Source organism: Xylocopa sonorina, chromosome 7 (assembly GCF_050948175.1).
Source record: "Xylocopa sonorina isolate GNS202 chromosome 7, iyXylSono1_principal, whole genome shotgun sequence".
In the NCBI taxonomy this organism is placed as follows: Eukaryota; Metazoa; Arthropoda; class Insecta; order Hymenoptera; family Apidae; genus Xylocopa; species Xylocopa sonorina.
The window spans coordinates 3,394,327-3,411,093 of record NC_135199.1 but is presented as its reverse complement, the minus strand read 5'-3'; the positions used below and the strand labels follow the sequence as shown (position 1 = coordinate 3,411,093).

General features: G+C 42.1%; 1 protein-coding gene across 1 annotated transcript in view; it reads left to right on the top strand.

Moving 5' to 3' along the window:
* Positions 1 to 16,767, top strand: part of LOC143425504 (alkaline phosphatase) — a 202,443-nt gene that overhangs the window by 12,297 nt on the left and 173,379 nt on the right. Inside the window, exon 2 of the mRNA XM_076898369.1 lies at positions 12,828 to 13,078. Coding sequence (XP_076754484.1) covers positions 12,828 to 13,078 — 251 coding nt within the window. The remainder of the gene's footprint in view (positions 1 to 12,827; positions 13,079 to 16,767) is intronic.

Sequence of the window (16,767 nt, the reverse complement as noted above, 5' to 3'; positions counted from 1 at the left end):
ACGTTTGGTCTCTTGCAGGAGACCGATATACTTCTTCGCGTTCCCTTAGCGTGATGTAATTACTCATCGTCCTAATCCTGGTCTGTAAATATTTGCGCGCTATCGCGAAAGCGAATCGCTTCTACTGATGGCTCTGGCTTCCTTATTTCAAGCGGTTTGAGCTTCTACGCTAGTATCGTAGGATTTCTAGGTTCCGTGATTACGTGTCAGTCAGGTTTAATTGGACGCGCGTATTAAGTTTCTCCAGCGATGAGTGCGAAATGGCACACAAGAATATTGCTTATACAGATCTCATTGAAACGTCTAGAAATACCTCGAATTCCTCTTTTTTTGCAAAAATACATTAATTCCCGTTAATTTTTTTTGGAAATTTTTTGCTTGTATTATTTTATTAACCGTATTGTTATCAAAATTGTATAGTACTATGCAAATTAAAAGAGCAACGCAATGAATATATCCAACGCTGTAGATATTTACATAAAATTACAAAAAACACAGACGATGCCGCTGTAAATACAAATGAACATTATATTAATTTAAGTGAATATAATATTTAAAAATCTCCGGTTAATAAATTTATTTAGGAAAGAGTATGTATAAAAATATGGGATATATCAGATTTTTCATGGAAATTTTTATTGTATGATGTGCATGCAACATGCTGATACATGTGATTAATCGTGGGATTTGGTTCCGTTGGCTTTAGATTCAGTTTCGCTAGCATTGATACCTGCGGACTCATGGGACATAGTATTGATGTTTTGCTACTCATGGGATATGACGGAGAAGATCCTGGATCTATGAGATCCGGTATTGATGACCACTGGTTTAGGAATCGCGGTGTCGATGATCCCTGATTTGTATATTCCATTTAGATTATACAGGAGATTCAGACATACGCGCGAATCAAATTATTTAGATCCATAGGGATTGATATGTCCGAATCAAGTACTTTCTGGATCCTACAGATTGTCAAATTTAAATCGAACTCGTACGTGTTCGATATAAAATATCTAACCGAAGCAGAAAGTCCGAAGGGACCCTTGGATCCTAAAGATCTCGGTTTTTATGAGTCTAACTTGCGGAATTCGGTAAGAACGGGGCGCCAGAATCAACATATCTTTGAGAAACGAAATTCGATTAGCATCTGCTTAGATCAATGTCTATCGATATTTACGATTCAAATTTTTCTTTGCACTTTAATTATTCGTGGATGCGATAAATATTTCCAGTGTTGCACTATGGCATGGTGTAGATGTTAGTATAGAGGAAAGTAAGCGTGAACGGAGCTTAGGACAGTAAGATGCATCCGGGGTCAACTATGTCAGAATATTTTAACCGGCTGGACATACAGGTCATCTATGGAGACCATGTACATACATCGTCCTCAGAATTTATGGCCCATTTCTGTACGCCATTCATCATAGTGGTTAGCATTTATCTGCCGTTTCGAAATCTGAATTTTTATCTGCACCTCAAACGGAAACAAATATAGGTGTCCGATAGATCAAAGAGCAGTATAACATTCGCGCGTTTCTTTTTATCACGATATTGACGCCTGTAGTACATCATACGATCGTGCGCAGTGTTTCGTAGGTAACGGTGACAGAGTCTAATTTATTATTTTGCGATATTGCGTGTTCGTTGTTTTAAGACTCGTGTCAATTTATTGGCACGACCCGTTGCAGCGCTGTTGGATAATACTATTCTTTTTTTCTTCCGTTTACTCTATCTACACGGCCAGAATCTGATATTAGCACGTGAATCGCTTTTAAGACGATTCTACCTTTGTTAAAGTATCGCAATTTTAAAAATATTTAATTTCAGTAGATTTAATTGGTTTTTTTTTATGCTGTTAGTAATTATTCCACGTGTTGCTATAAAAAATTTTAATTTATAACAGCAATTCTCCTGGATTTCATTTATGTAATAAATTAAAAGCCGTAGAACGTAAATAAGAAGGAGCTTAAAAGCGATAAAGGAAATTAAAAGCAATACGTCTGTCTGAAAGCGGGCGTCTAGAAGGCAAAAGAATTTCTTTTCGAAGCAGTTTAAAAAATAAAGATAGCAAATAGTCAAGTAAAATCGTGAGTTTAAAGCGTAAATAGATTTGCAAGGAAGGGAATTTTTGTAAAAGTTCCAGTTAGTTTATATTTTTAGCAGTATCTTCAACAGCGAGAAGGATCGTTTAGATCTCAATACCTCTATCAACTAAAACTTGAGCTGCAATGAGTTTAATTTTTCTAACGAGAAAGACCCAGTTGCAGGCGGATAAAGAAGCAGCCAAGATATCGGGCAGGAATTTACCCGATGCAACTTCTTGTTGCTCCCGTTTCACCAGAAACTTTCTTCGCCGGATATTTTCAGCACGCCACGGGCATGGCGCATTTTAATTCACCGTGTCACGTAAAAATCTCGACTTTGGCGCACGCGACGGATAATCATTATCGCGCGATGGAATTATTTGACACGCGCCTCGGTTAACGAGCGCGATTTAAAATTCATGAAGCTTAATTAGCGCGCGGCCAGGGCTTGAGGGATCAACTTGCCTGTCAGTTCGATACAAACTGGATCCGGGACACGTAAATGCCTGTCTATCCCGAAGAGTTTCTCCCGTTCCAGATTATATTAGATCAGATCCTCGCAGCCCCGACGCTTATGTCAGTGATATACGACATAAGCGGGAAACGCCATTCAGACTAACTCCCGGCTCGACGCAATCCGCCGTTTCCGCGTTGATATCGCGCGTGTCGCAATGCTACGATAATTTCAAGACTCGGATTAAAGTCGGGATTTATTCAGTAACATCGCGCAAATTACGCTTTATCCGCCGTAATAACAAGCATCATCATCATTATCCTCTATGTGCGTCGCTACAGTATGTACACTTTATTTTTTTTATCGCTGCTCTCTCGTTAAGGGTATGAAATTGTAATTTAAACCAGTGAGTATAGTTATGAAAAATGTGTTCTTCTTTGTGCGCGTATTTTTTGTCGAGTTATTGCGTTTCGACGTGGGCTTCGAATGAAACGTAGCGATAATTTGAAAAATGTAATTTTCACGCGATTCTGCGGTACCGGGGCTGCGGTAAATCGAGTTTTTCCAGCATTTTTGAAGCGGGATTGTTTCCGTATAAAGATACAAAAATGCAAAAATAAATCAAACGAAGTTTGAACCGGTGTTCTTCGTTTATACTGAATTTTTGGCCATTTTTTTCAGCGACCTCCGTTACCATGTCACGTAGAACAAACGTAACGTCTTCGGGACAAAATATTTGCTCCTTATGCCAACTTTCTGACGTTTAATAGCTACAACTCGTAAATATCACGGAAGCGGTGTTTCCACAGCACCAGCCATAGTCACGTACTCAATTTACGACTGGACATTCTACTCCAGTAGATTTTCAGAATTATTGTTACCGGGCGGTCGCGTTCGCACATTCAAACATCGTGATCTACGGTTCGAATGGTTTAAAAGATCAACATAAGCTTATAATTATACTTTGTTATCATAGGCTTCTTTTGACATTCGAATAAATTTCGAAAAGATATTAGTAAACATTCGGGTGAAATATTATTTTTTGTCCGCGTTGGCATTTTGTTTAGCAAACTAATTAAAAAGAGATCACCTCGTAACGGTGGCACTCTAAACGCGTTAACATCATACAACAACGTGTATTGTCTTTTTTTCTTTCCTACCGGGAAAAAGTCCAGCAGCCGGAGTCAAGTTAAATGAAGAAAGTTGTGTAAATCCAGTGTAACTTTGTTAGCCACGATGATGCAGTTGGTCACGTTCGCCGGTTCTCCGTCTGTTTACTCACGGCTTATCAACCCCCCTGGTTTATGCGCTTTTATTGATAGCCGCTACGAAAGGAAGAGGCGTTGCGTAAATCGTTCGATCGGAAGGAAGTTAAGTCCCACTTATCTTACGTTGGTGTCGAGGCTGTTCCTTTGGAAACAGAAAGAAAAGAGAATCAGTGATAGAGAGAGGTTTTCCACGATCGACGGCGGACCATTGAAATTCGACGTCGGCGAACAGGTCTCGATACAGTGGCCGACGTCTTTTTCCGTTTCTGTTTCCCTTTTATTTCGCTCGAACAGACCCTGCCCGTGAGATTATTCCGGCAACACAGGTCTAGGTCACGTTTCTGCTTTATGGACCGACCGCATGCCGCGTTTTCTCTAACAATTTATCAACGGCCGCGCGGAAAAAGGCACCTCGTAACAGCCACGGTGGAAAATAATAAAAGATAATTATCTGGAACGCGGGGGATGATTTCCCTCGTTTTTCTCTGCTCCGACCCTCCCAGTCTCTTTCCGTGGTACAGCACCACAACCGCGACGGTCCGAATTTCCCTATCTTTTTCGCATATCCCGGAAAGCGGGGGCGACAGATTAAAACGAGGACGATTCGAAACGCTGCACTGGGGAGAATTATCACGTTAAACGGGCCGAGGATCTTTCCTCGCGTCGATTTGCATGCAAACGGTGCCCCCGTCTAAAGTAACGCGATAATAATATTATTCTCGCAAAGAGATTCCGTGGACAAGGATTCTCGTTGCCCGCGGTATAAAGCGGAAGTAGGAACATGTGTAGCTTGTAATCCCCGGCCATGTAAATTAATACGTCGACGGAGAGCCTCGCGGCTCTAACGCAACTACCGAACGCTCTCCTACGTCTCTGTTGCGAACATTACGGCGCTATGAAGGGTTAGAGATACGTCTAACTTTCGAGGACAGACACGATGTGTTTTGATACACTACAAAAGCATGTTTGGCTACCATTGCCTATAGGTCTATGTTCTGTAACACAAATTATACGTTGTTCGAGCCTTCTATCGCACAATAGGCCCGTGATTGATTCTCTCTCGCGTAATGCTAATGTTATTCTCTGAGTAAATATTAACATCGCCAAACACCCGATAATCGTGAAAGAGAGGAAAAAGTTATGTAATCTAAATATAATCGACGAATTATTAACAGGTGATAACAGGTGCGGTATGGAACATATGTAAAACGCGAACGTCGATGCGGCCAGATTGAAAACGCCCTCGGGGCGGGGTCGCAATCTTCGACCAGGCAGTTTAATCAAATCACCCCGCCTACCATTTTTAGGGCATCCATATTAATACCGCAAATCGACTCCGTTTCGAGGTGACGGCGGTACGACGGGCGTTGCGCGTGATATTTTAACGTGGATAAATTGACGCGTGACACTCTGTTAAATTGAGCGTACGCGCCGGGCTGAGATACACCGAATCTTGGCAATCTGTGTCGCAGCAGCCGTATCGCGACGGCCTGTATCGACAGCTACGGGAAAACTTGCGCACCGTTTAAGTGGAAAATGGTAATGTCGGAGGAACTAGACGCGCAGTTTTGGCGCAGGCTCGCCAGAAACCTGCCGGCTATTCTGCATTGTAAATCCAGACCTCGATTCGTCAACTGGAAACGACGGCTTCTTCGATTTCAAGGGAACCCCACGCGTTCCACGGTTCATATTTATGCCTGCGGATGTCTACGTATATGTGCTTCTTGCAAGGATTACTACCTTTTCCTCTTTTTCGATATAATTTTACATTTTTAGAGATAGTTTGAAGATATATTATTGGTACTTTTAATTTGATTGATCTTGACAATCTCATCATTGGTTTTTATGGACCGTAATAGTATACGCTGTATTAAACCGGTTAAATTGTAAATGCTTCGTAGTTTATGGGGTAGAAAAAATATGATCGGTGAACAGTTTTGAACTCTATATACTGGAAGCTAGAGAATCAAATTTTGTATCTAACTAGAGAGAAAATTGATGGTATACGAATTGAAAATATTTGATGTATCATGGAAAGCTAATCGTACATCTAGCGAGCTGTCAACGTATCGTAAATTATCTTTTCGGTATGTAATATCGCGAACGCTTCCGCTGTGGATTGACAGTTTTCATTTTCTCCGCGGAGCGATTGAAAGCGGTATATATTGTTGCACATTTCACGGCGCGTATTCTTTTACGCTTTTTCACGAGGAGGTAATTCGATGATTCCGTGCAAGCGCCTCAGCCAATATTTGCTCCTTTTTACTGGCCCGCTACGTATCTTTACCGAAATATTGGAAGTCGGGACGTGAGATCCCAGCTAGCGCAAGGAGATACCCCCGCTAGGTTTACTCGCAGATGTATTCCCACATTCGTATGCGGAATAGAGCATAAGTCTCGCGGTTGGAATTCCCCGTGGGATGCCTTCGGGATATTTTACCGATTCCCTAAATATCTCGCGGGAATATATGTATTTCGCACCGATCGGAAGTATAGGCGCGGCCAAGAATTACTGCCCGCTGTTGTTACCGCCGTGAAAGAAATTCCAATCTGTGGATCTAGAAATCTTTCTCACCTCGAAATTCGAATTTCAAATATCACGTATCTGCGAACCTCCTATGGATCGTGCGGTATCGATGGCGCGTATTTAAATTTTTCCCTTCGAGAGACGGATGAAGCCACAGGATTTCCTTCGAATCTTCGCTGCAGGAAATCTATGAAGTGTCTGGCTATTGTTAAACAGTCGTAGCTCGAATTTCGTACCGCTCGGACGAAGATACACCGCCGATCGTCGGGTTTTTCATTCGAATGGATTATTTTTAGATTACAATGCAGTTCCGGAAGAATCTTGTTTTCAATGCGAACGGGAGATAACATCGGGAGAAGAAATAGAACGAGGGAGCTCAGGCGCAGCCTTGCCACTTGAGGATTGAATAGCTAGCTCCCGAGATTGTGTTATCTCCCGAGTTTAAATTCGACACTTGGGATGGCGAACGGAAGTAATGGATTTCAAGTTCGTGTAAAATATGAGCCAGCAGCGGCACGGGAACAGGAAGAACGCTCGGTTCATAATCGGTTACAGACTGGCGAAGGGCGCGTCCCGAAAAGTAGTCGCGTGGTATAATAAAGTCGACGCAGCGCAATAAAGCTGTTGCGCTCAACAAACTCCAGGTTTGCTTTACGTTAGTTCCGGACGATAACACGAGAACGGTAAATAAATGCCGGAATCCATAGTGGGTTTCGATCTGTCGAAATCAGATACTATCAGGGTGTATAAATTCTTTCTTTTTTCTCATCGCTTCGTCGGATGCCCATCCCTGCCAGACAAAACATGACCGACAAAAAAATTGAAACGAGCCACAGAATATCGGTTCTATTTATCTTTATTAATGTTGCTCGTGGATGTTTTACGTGGCGCGCGGAATGTATCGTTGGTCAAAACTTTTTCAAAACTATCGACATTCGACTTTTATTTACGTAGGGGAGAAATTAAATTCGCATTCGGTTTTACAAGCTATTCAATTGGATTGTTTCATATTGATCTTGGCTGGACTAGTTGCAAGTATAAGGCAACTATCCACATTTCACATGGTGTAGTCCATTTAGCCGGGCTGTAAAGTTTTACAGGAATCCCTTAGGAATGGAACACATTCGAGCCGCAGCAAACTTGGTAGCAAGTTGGCGCAACTCGATCCCGGTGGCGAATATTCATTAGGACCGTATTAATTATGACCAGCAAAGTGTTTAACTGATTACCATGTGTTCATGACTACAAAGTTCGAAAAAGGGAATTGTTGAAGATACCAATTACCACGTCGAGAAACAGATTTCACCGTACGATCGTTATTGCCGAAGATGGTTCTAACTTACACGAAATTCTAATTCCACTGTTCTAAATTCTGATTTCTATTTCGAAATCTATTTCATACTAGTGCAAGAATGTGTAAGTTTTAATATCGAATGAATCTTAAATATGGATGCACTGGAAGATTGAATTCATTGACCAACAATTTGACCCTATTACGTCTATTTCCATTTTTAAATTCTATTTCAAAGTTCGTCCTAGTTTCATATGAAACCCTATGTATACTCATAACTTACTCTTCCTACAGAAATTACTTCAGTTTCTGCTACCGCCTCTAAGTATCAATCGATGACTTAATTCAAAAATATTGTTGAAAATCACGCGCACCAATATCGAACGAGGTACCGTGCGTCTACAAGCCGATACCAATCGATCGCCACTTCCTATTAACTTTCGGATTAACACTGTCCCATGGTCTATCCCGGTAAACCGATTCCGCACAAAGGTTTAGTAACGAGAGGCAGCAAGCTGGGATTCGTTGAGTAATTAAAATGGCAGGTAGCTGTCGGTGTCAGAGTCGGAAAGGCTGTTGGAAAAAAGTCGGCCGCGGCGCATCGATAACGATATTCGCATCCGGTCTCGGCCGCGTCAAAGGAACTAGGTTACACCTGTGTGTAAGCATCGACAAGAGTATGGCGGTTGGGCTGCGCAGCTCGTAGCAACCTATTGCGATCATAAACTACGGTCGGCTGTCGCAAGCTGCTTGCGTTGCGACAACGCGCGGCCATAATAAGTTGGGACGTAAATTACGCGAAGGAGCCGGGGATCTCGGCAATCAGCCACAAAGCGGATTTCATCGGCGTTTATCTTCGAACGAAGCTACCACCAGCGACACGATCGCGTTAAGATGCGTGCCCGTGGAGCCAGAAAATGTTGTTGTCTGGCCGTTTGCTTTTTTGATGAAACAACTTTTTCGAAGATATGGATGATGTCGTTACACGAGTTCCCTTTTGTTCTTCCGATGCGATCACAGCGACCGAACTTTTCTTTTCTAACCGTGTCAGAAGAGATTTATACGGGACTTATTATCAACCTGCGTCAAAGACGGTACGAACTTTCGAAACAACCCAATAGCTCCGCGAATAAGGTATATTCGTGATGGTCGAAGTAAAAATTGTACGGAAACTTGAATTATCGAAGAGGATACGGGGAAACGCGCGAGATATAGCCAAGGAAAATCTTAACACGAAGCGCCGCGAGTTTGTAGTTTCCAAGTGTAGAAGCAACGCGAGGAAGTTTAAAGATATTGAGTGATTAAGAAATTTTTGCAGGTCCCTCGATGTTATTTTAAGTTTAAATCAAATGTTAAACGTACGTTGGTGTAAAGCATGGTCGGTTGCATTTTTAGATACTTTTGATTTGATATTACGTATTAAATTATGGACGAATTCTCAGAATAGTTTTAACGAGGGTCTAAAGTGAAAGAGAAATACGATCAACCTTTGATAAACGCTCGTAGCATGCGATCTTTTTAAAAATTCATTTTCGTCTCCTCTGCCGTCGCTATCACCTGCTTTATCTTTATACTAGGCCTTTATTTCAAAGGAGCGCAAGTTAACCTCTCGGGATCATTCTATTAAAACCATTTATCTGCTCCCTTGGAAGTTCTCTTGGGACAAGTATTGTACTTTCCCAAAGTTATCTGGAGTTCCTAACGGAGTCTTTCGACGGTCTCCTTTCTTTCATCTTTCTCTCATTTTTCAACGACTCTTATCAGCATCAAGTCGCGTTACTAATATCTTAAGGTTTCCGCTATCATACTTATGCAATTGCCATTCGTATTCGCTTCACGGGAGGTATACTGCCTTTACGTGAGTATCCAAGTCTCTGGCGTTTTTTTGCCAAGAAACTTGAACAGAATTCGATACTAGTGCAGTTTGCACCATTAACTCGACAATAATGGCTTTTGTGTGATTACATTTCTTATTGATGGGGCCGTTAATGTGAATTTAATAGCAATTTTCCAAGTGTGCGTTGTTTGGAAATTTTAGTGGAAACATAGTTTTCAAAATTATTTATTGTTGAATCGAACGTATAATAATTGTGAAAGTATGGTTTTGTAATGATTTAACCGGTTTCTGCATTTATTTGTGAAAGAAAGTATTGAAAGATATAAATGATGCAGCGTCCACAGTATTGGGCGTAACGCGTGTCTGACCGTAGGCAAACCTATATCACTTAAATTCTCCTTCCTACTATTTCACGCGTTTTCAATCTTCCTTTCGACGATAAATCAAGTCTTACTAGATCTTTCTATACAACTTTTCTTCCCATCTACGTTGTTTCGGAAATTCTTCCCAACAAAGGGTTCCTCGAATTAAAACAAATTAGTAAATTCTCTCCTTTATCCCTTTCATTGAACCTGAAAGATCCACACATTAGACCTCCATTTTAGTGCAATTAAAAACACATAAAGTAGCTATTGTCCGCATCATAATGCCCGCATGTTCCATATCAGCCAGCATACCACTATAGCTGCAGATCACTAATCTGACCACGCACGCGAACCGTTGGTAATTAAATTTCGATTATACCGCTGGATAACTACACGGCGCCTAGGCGCACGTACGCTTACATTCGCGTCGGACTGTTTTCGAGGATCATTGATAGATGTGTTTATTTATGAATATTTAGTCATTGGCCCGGGTGCTACGTTCTTGCATGGCGAATCGGGCAGAGCAAACCGTGCAGATTTCAATCCGCGCGCTGGCCAATATTTATCAGGATCTCGTAGTAAAATATATTTTAGCCGCGCTCGTACGTTTCACCGGCAATCTGGACACCATAAATATCCGTCGTCTCTTCCTCGAAAGCATCAAATCTCCGCGACGGGCTCTGGTTTACGACACGCGAGAAGAATCGTCGGAGGTGCGAAGCGAAGGTTAAAATATTGGTCGCGATTCGCGCCCAGGTCCCCGGTTTTATCGAATCGATCTCGCGAACGTTTGATATTTCATCGTGAGAGTGGATACTGTATTTTCGCTGGGCTACCAATCCAACGGGCCATTGAATTCCATCGACGACGAAATGTAGAACACCGCGGCGATGATTGGACGATGTTTTCGAACGTAGGCGCGGTATTAGTTTTGTGCATACTGTTCCGTATAAAAATGGGAACAAGAACGGACACTTGTAACGTGAAAGTGGGAAGGAAAGTTGGTGATCCGACGAAACGTTGCCCACTGGTTACGCGCTGATCTAGAATCCCAGCGAGATTTGCGTAACATAAATATCGTCACCTTGTTTTTCGCCGGATTAATCGCGGCGAGCTGACATAGTACACCGGCAAAACCGCTTTCGCCGTTTCAGCTGCGCGCGAATCCGCAGATTTACAAAATTCATATCTCTAGCGATGCCAGAGATTCTATTTGCGCCTCGCATCCCGAAATAGAGATTAAACTTCGTTACGTGAAATTTCATCCGTTTTAATCTGACGTTATATTAAATTTAAATTAACCGCTGCTGTGAACGTGCCTATTAAAAATGTATGCTTCGTAAAGTATAACTGACACTCGATAGCACCTTTAATAATTATGCATTTAAAATATACTGGATGTATATAACCTTTAGGTCGAAGCAAAATTTACGAAGACGATCCTTTTGTCTCTTCTTCTTTCCATCCAAGTTTAACTATTCTTAAACAGTATAACGAAGCAGAATTAATTAAACCAGTTAATTGGCGGTCAAAATCCAATAAAAGGACAATTAAAATTAATAGTTTCTTCAAATATAAAAGCTTTTAACCAGAGGTAATCGTTTTGAAAGGAACTGCTTGCACTAATCCTTGAAGTCAGTCATATCGAATGTCAGGAATCATTGAAATGTAGTTCCCTGGAATTGCCTCCTTCTTCCGTAGCGGATACATGCCTCCGAAGGGAGATACGGATTTAACTTCATCAGTACTACACGTATCGGATCTTGGTTTCACGGAAATACGGGTTCGGTCAATATCGCGACACGATATGGTAGTTTGGCAGATACGGCAGAGCTTAAACTTACCCATTAACGGCTACTAGTGGGCAATACGTTCCTAGGCAAACCGTGACGACGAGATCTTCGACTAGCACAGTTCGGTAGGACACAGTCGTTCAACTTAACGCGCTTCCGGCGACGCTACCGTCAGCTATCGAATGAAATTGCCATAGATACAAGTTCACTGAACTTGCTTCGCTAATCGAACTTCGTATTTATAGATCGAACTTCTCTCGAAACATGCTTCGATCATTTCATCGTGAGTACTAACTTTAAGGAGTATTCCTGCACTTTCAAACGATAGCAAGCTTTTCCTTTTACGTAATTTCTTTGCATTCTGATTCGATGTATGACCATTATATCAGTCGTAGTACAGATTTTGTGCTCTTTCTTGTTCGTAGTAGCCGCAGCAATGCCACTTCCCCGGAAACAGTTGGCCTCCACCAGTTTCAGTAACAGATTCAATTAAGATATCCGGTCCCATTGGCAGCGTCCAAACGGAGGAAACACCGGTTTCGTGGGCAGGCAAATGCGGTCGAAAGCTGCAACATGACAATCTTAACGAAACCGAGATCCCTAAGAGAAGAACCGCGGTGTTTAGAGATCGGTATCATTGACAGTCCGCCATCCGAGCGTCTGCGAATTCTTCGCAGAACCTGGCAACCGTCGAGTCCTATTTCGATTTGCATTATTGAAGCGCGTTATTGAATGTACCTATTGAAAGTCAACTGAATAATGCATGTTGCAAAGTTGAAATAAGGCGTCGGCGATACACGGCGAGTAGTGACCAGTTGATATTTTAATTTGAATATTTGCCTACGAATCGATAAATATTACCAAATCACGAAATCTTCGTAGGTTCGCCGCTCGGTTGGGGAAGTTGAGAGACCGGAAAGAGAAATAAAACAGTGCACGGTCCAGCGTAACAATTGAACCGAAGCCTTTCGCGCAACGTTATATTCCGTGACAAAGGGAACACTTCCGCGTTTTCTTCTCCAGGCTCTCGAACATTTCTCTGTACACGCGACAACAAAGAACGATAACCGAACAATAGTTACGGCAAATGCCGACAATAATAGCCGATTTTCTTGGGCACGCTTGAAGACTATAAGATTCAATTAAGATAGGTGTCAGGTGACGGGAAAGGTGGCGGTTACTCAACCGATAAAAATTTCTGTTCGCAGAGAGGGAGGTCTGGTATGAGGCGGCGACAAGCGCGATCGAAGCCCGTATTCGCGCGTCGGCGGCAAGTTCGAGCGTCAGCGGGACGACGCCACCGGGTGGTGTGGCGCGGGGCGTCGTTCTCTTCGTCGGCGACGGGATGGGGATGAGCACACTCACCGCTGCGAGGATCCTCTCGGGTCAACGTCATGGAAACACGGGCGAGGAAGCGCAACTCGCCTGGGACAGCTTCCCAGCCGTGGCTCTGGCAAGGGTGAGTTCTTCCACCCTCTCTCTTACCCTATATCCATCTATCTATCCAACTATTTACCTATCTTCTCTTTTCTAACTTTGTCCCTTCGTCCCACGCTTTTCCTCCCTATTTCTACGTCAGTTTCTCGCCCTGCTCGTTTTTCTCCCGGCGTTTCCCTTCTTCCTTTCCTAGTTCCGGCGTCCCCGCTCGCCTCTTCACCATCGAGCTGGTTCCTCTCTCGCTCATGCACGAAGAATGCAGAACGCCGTGGGAAATTTTCTCACTCGAGAGGTTCTAGCTCCGTGATCGGGGAAACAGTTTCAGGGGAACATCCACGTTCGTGATTCGAGATTTGCTTATTATCTAGCTGGATGACTGGATTTCTTGGCGTTCCGTGCTTCGCGAACCCTTCGGGTACTTGCGGACTGAGGAGAATAAGTCGCGAGATCGTCAACGTTAGATGTTTCAACTCTATCGTTGGTGGAGAAGGACTTTATCTTATCGTATTCGTAGTTTGCATCCTATTTTATTCGATTGTCAGTCTTTTGTTACATACTATTGGTGAAATGTGTAGAATATGTCAGATAAGTGTTTTGTTCTTTTGAGAAAACTATTGTAAGCTCTTTAAAAGCTTCTTAAATATTACCTCTAACTTAGCATCCTTTTCAAATTTCGTCTTATTAATTTCATTGACCCAAAGTTTTAAATAACTCTTCTTATGAATATTTAATCAAGTTATATAGAATTGGAAGTGTATTATTATGGTATGCATTTCATTAAGAAACATTTATAGGTCATTAGCACTGCACCTCTGTACACGTAATTTGATACAAGGTAAAATTTTAGTACGGTAATAACTACAGTATAATACAGAAAATGTATGTATGTATTCCATTCAATCGCAGTTCTCCAAATTTTTCCTATTAATATTCATTACTAATTAAAAAGTTGCTACTGCAACGAATATTCCTCGTTCAAGTATTCCTTCGCAGTATAACAGTTTATTTTTTATTGCGTTAACCTTTACAGACTACGAATTTGTTTTATAATATATTGTTCTTTTTATCTATCTATCTATATATATATATAAATTAGTCGAAGTTTCAAAGTTAATTGATTTACATAAAATTGCGTTAAAAGACGGGAGTAATTCCTCTTTGAGCGACGAACGGGGTAGCGTAAAATTTGTCAAAGGTACGAGTAAACAGCTTCCGCGATCTTTCATTACACTCGTTTCACTTTCTTCGTTGCTCATTAGCTTCTGCCACCTCTCCCCTTGCAGAGAAATCATGAAAAGCTCGGCATCGAAAGTGCAATTTTTCGCAGTCGTGTTTCGAAGAGATTCGCGAGTTCCTCGTTATCTCCGTTAATTATGAAACTTGGCTTTTTCGTCGTTTACTAGACGCGAGCCGTGTCCTCTTTTTCGACGGATGGGAACGAGAGGCGTTTCGTTAGGTGCGTGGCATCGACTACTAATTAAATCATCAGCAGTTCTATGAAATTGAAGGAAACCGAGGCGTCAGCCGGTTTCATTTAATTTGCTCGTCGTATCGTGTTACTGTAACGAAGTACCAAACATTCGTTTAACAGCCTTTTTATTTTTTTCTATCGCGTAAAAACCAACCGACTTGACGCGAGTCTAACGTTTCCAAACTGTGTCCATTGTTTACATCATTATCTCGTAGATAATTAAGGAGGAAGTAGAAGAGAGAATGGTAATTGAAAGAGAATGGGAGGTAATAATTATTTAAAGTGATTGATGGCAATTTGCAGAGCAGGCTGTGAGGGAGAACTGTGTGTTCCAGATCTGTGGCCACTCTGATAATAATATGACATCCGATGCTAGAGAAATATCTGAATATTATTCCTAGTGGACATCGGTCGTGCTCGTGATCAGAAGCTCCGAGCGGTAACAATTGCATAGTAAAGTCCTTAATGCCACGGCCGTTCATTCATCGAGCAACAGAAGGTATTTCGGGCTGTGTGTCGATTTGCTCGCGGAAACGATCGAGACGCTGAAATTCCGTGGTTCGCATTCACGTCAGTTTACCATGTGTCGCGGCCATTTATTACGAATTTGAACACAGCCAACGAAGGATAGTTTGACCAGAACTAATTAGAAGGAACACGGGCGGGAGGAACTATTTGAATATTTGAGCGGAAGGGCAGCGGCGAGACCGTTTGTGAACGGCGCTGACCGAGAGTTGGTCAATTTCGAATTGTTCCCTCGAATTACATGGACAGGTAACAAATTGCACGTGTACAGGTAATCCTGGCACATTTCGCTTCATAATTAACGGAATGCAATTTCAAATGACTGTTCTGGAAATGAGAAACGCGGGGGCGCTGTGTCTGAAGGGAACGAATAAATCGATCCGGGGGACGATAATTAAGAACGGCAACACGAAATCCCTTTGCGCGTGAAATTCTGATATCATTGAACCTTTTACTACCTCCCGGAGGTACTCGTTAAAATTGTATGCCACGCGTTCTTTCGTGTCGAGAATAATAAGATTGCGAACGTCAGAGCTCCCCCTTGTGTTACGTGTACGTAATTACAACTTGCGCCTAATTTAAAACACTTTCTACAACACGAACAGATTACCTCTTTCTCGGTTTTATCCCACGCGAACTTTTATTTACACGCGTTAATTATGCGCGAATCGATTATTCTGATTAGCTTCATATAAACTGTTGATCGCAACATGTTTTATGAAATCGTGTACAGAAATATAAGTGATCTTTATAAAAAATTACTGATTTTTTATAGCAAAGGGGTGTAAATATATGCTTGAGCCTAGTAAATCCTCCCGTTCGATAGCTATCCGTTCGTGGATGTGTCTGTTTTGCCTCGTATAATCCAATTTGCATCCCTCGGTTTCCCCTTGGCGTGCATATCTACTTTTCGCGTTCAATGCGAAACGCGCGACTCGGATTCTCACTGGGGAGAACGAACTGGATCGACGAAACTTCTCAACAAACTCTATCGGAGATTTCCCGGATCGTCTCTGCATCCCTACATCGGTTACAGACTTGCTTATTATCCAGGCGACGTAATCGAGCTTTCCACGCATGGACAAACTCCGCCGCTGGATACGGGATTTGCCTTTCGAGAGCGGACCGGCTTAGAAAATTTACATAACGGTACACCTCCGCGTAATTCGAATCTTGCTAATACCTGCATCTTGGTTTAATTAGCGAAACTAGTTAGTCGCGTCTAATAGTCGTACGCAAACGGCAGGTAGGGCTCGTTAGAAATCAAAACGTAGAGATCACCATAAAAAATGCTGCTTACAAATTTTCTAATTTGCTACGAAATTAAGCTGTTGATATGTAGGCCAAAGTTGACAGCACAGATGCCGCCCATGATAATCGAAACGAAATTTTTTATTAACACCAGGTATTCTATGATCTGTGGATAGTGATGTATGTGGTATACATATGTCTACGTATAATATGGGATCATACGTTCCGTCCCTCTGCTCTTTATCATCTTACGTTTTACGAGTAGAATTCTTCTTTTTCTCGTACCTTTCCACGGTCCTTGGGGCGTTCAACCATTTCCTCTGGATCAGCAGTTTTCAGGTTTTTCCTCAGAAAAAGTTCCGGTGTGGATGGTATTCGACGGTGAATCGATCAATGTATTTTTTTTCTTCCGCACTTGGAAAAATCCCGCCGGACGTTTCCGTGAACGTTCATTTTGAGTTTCT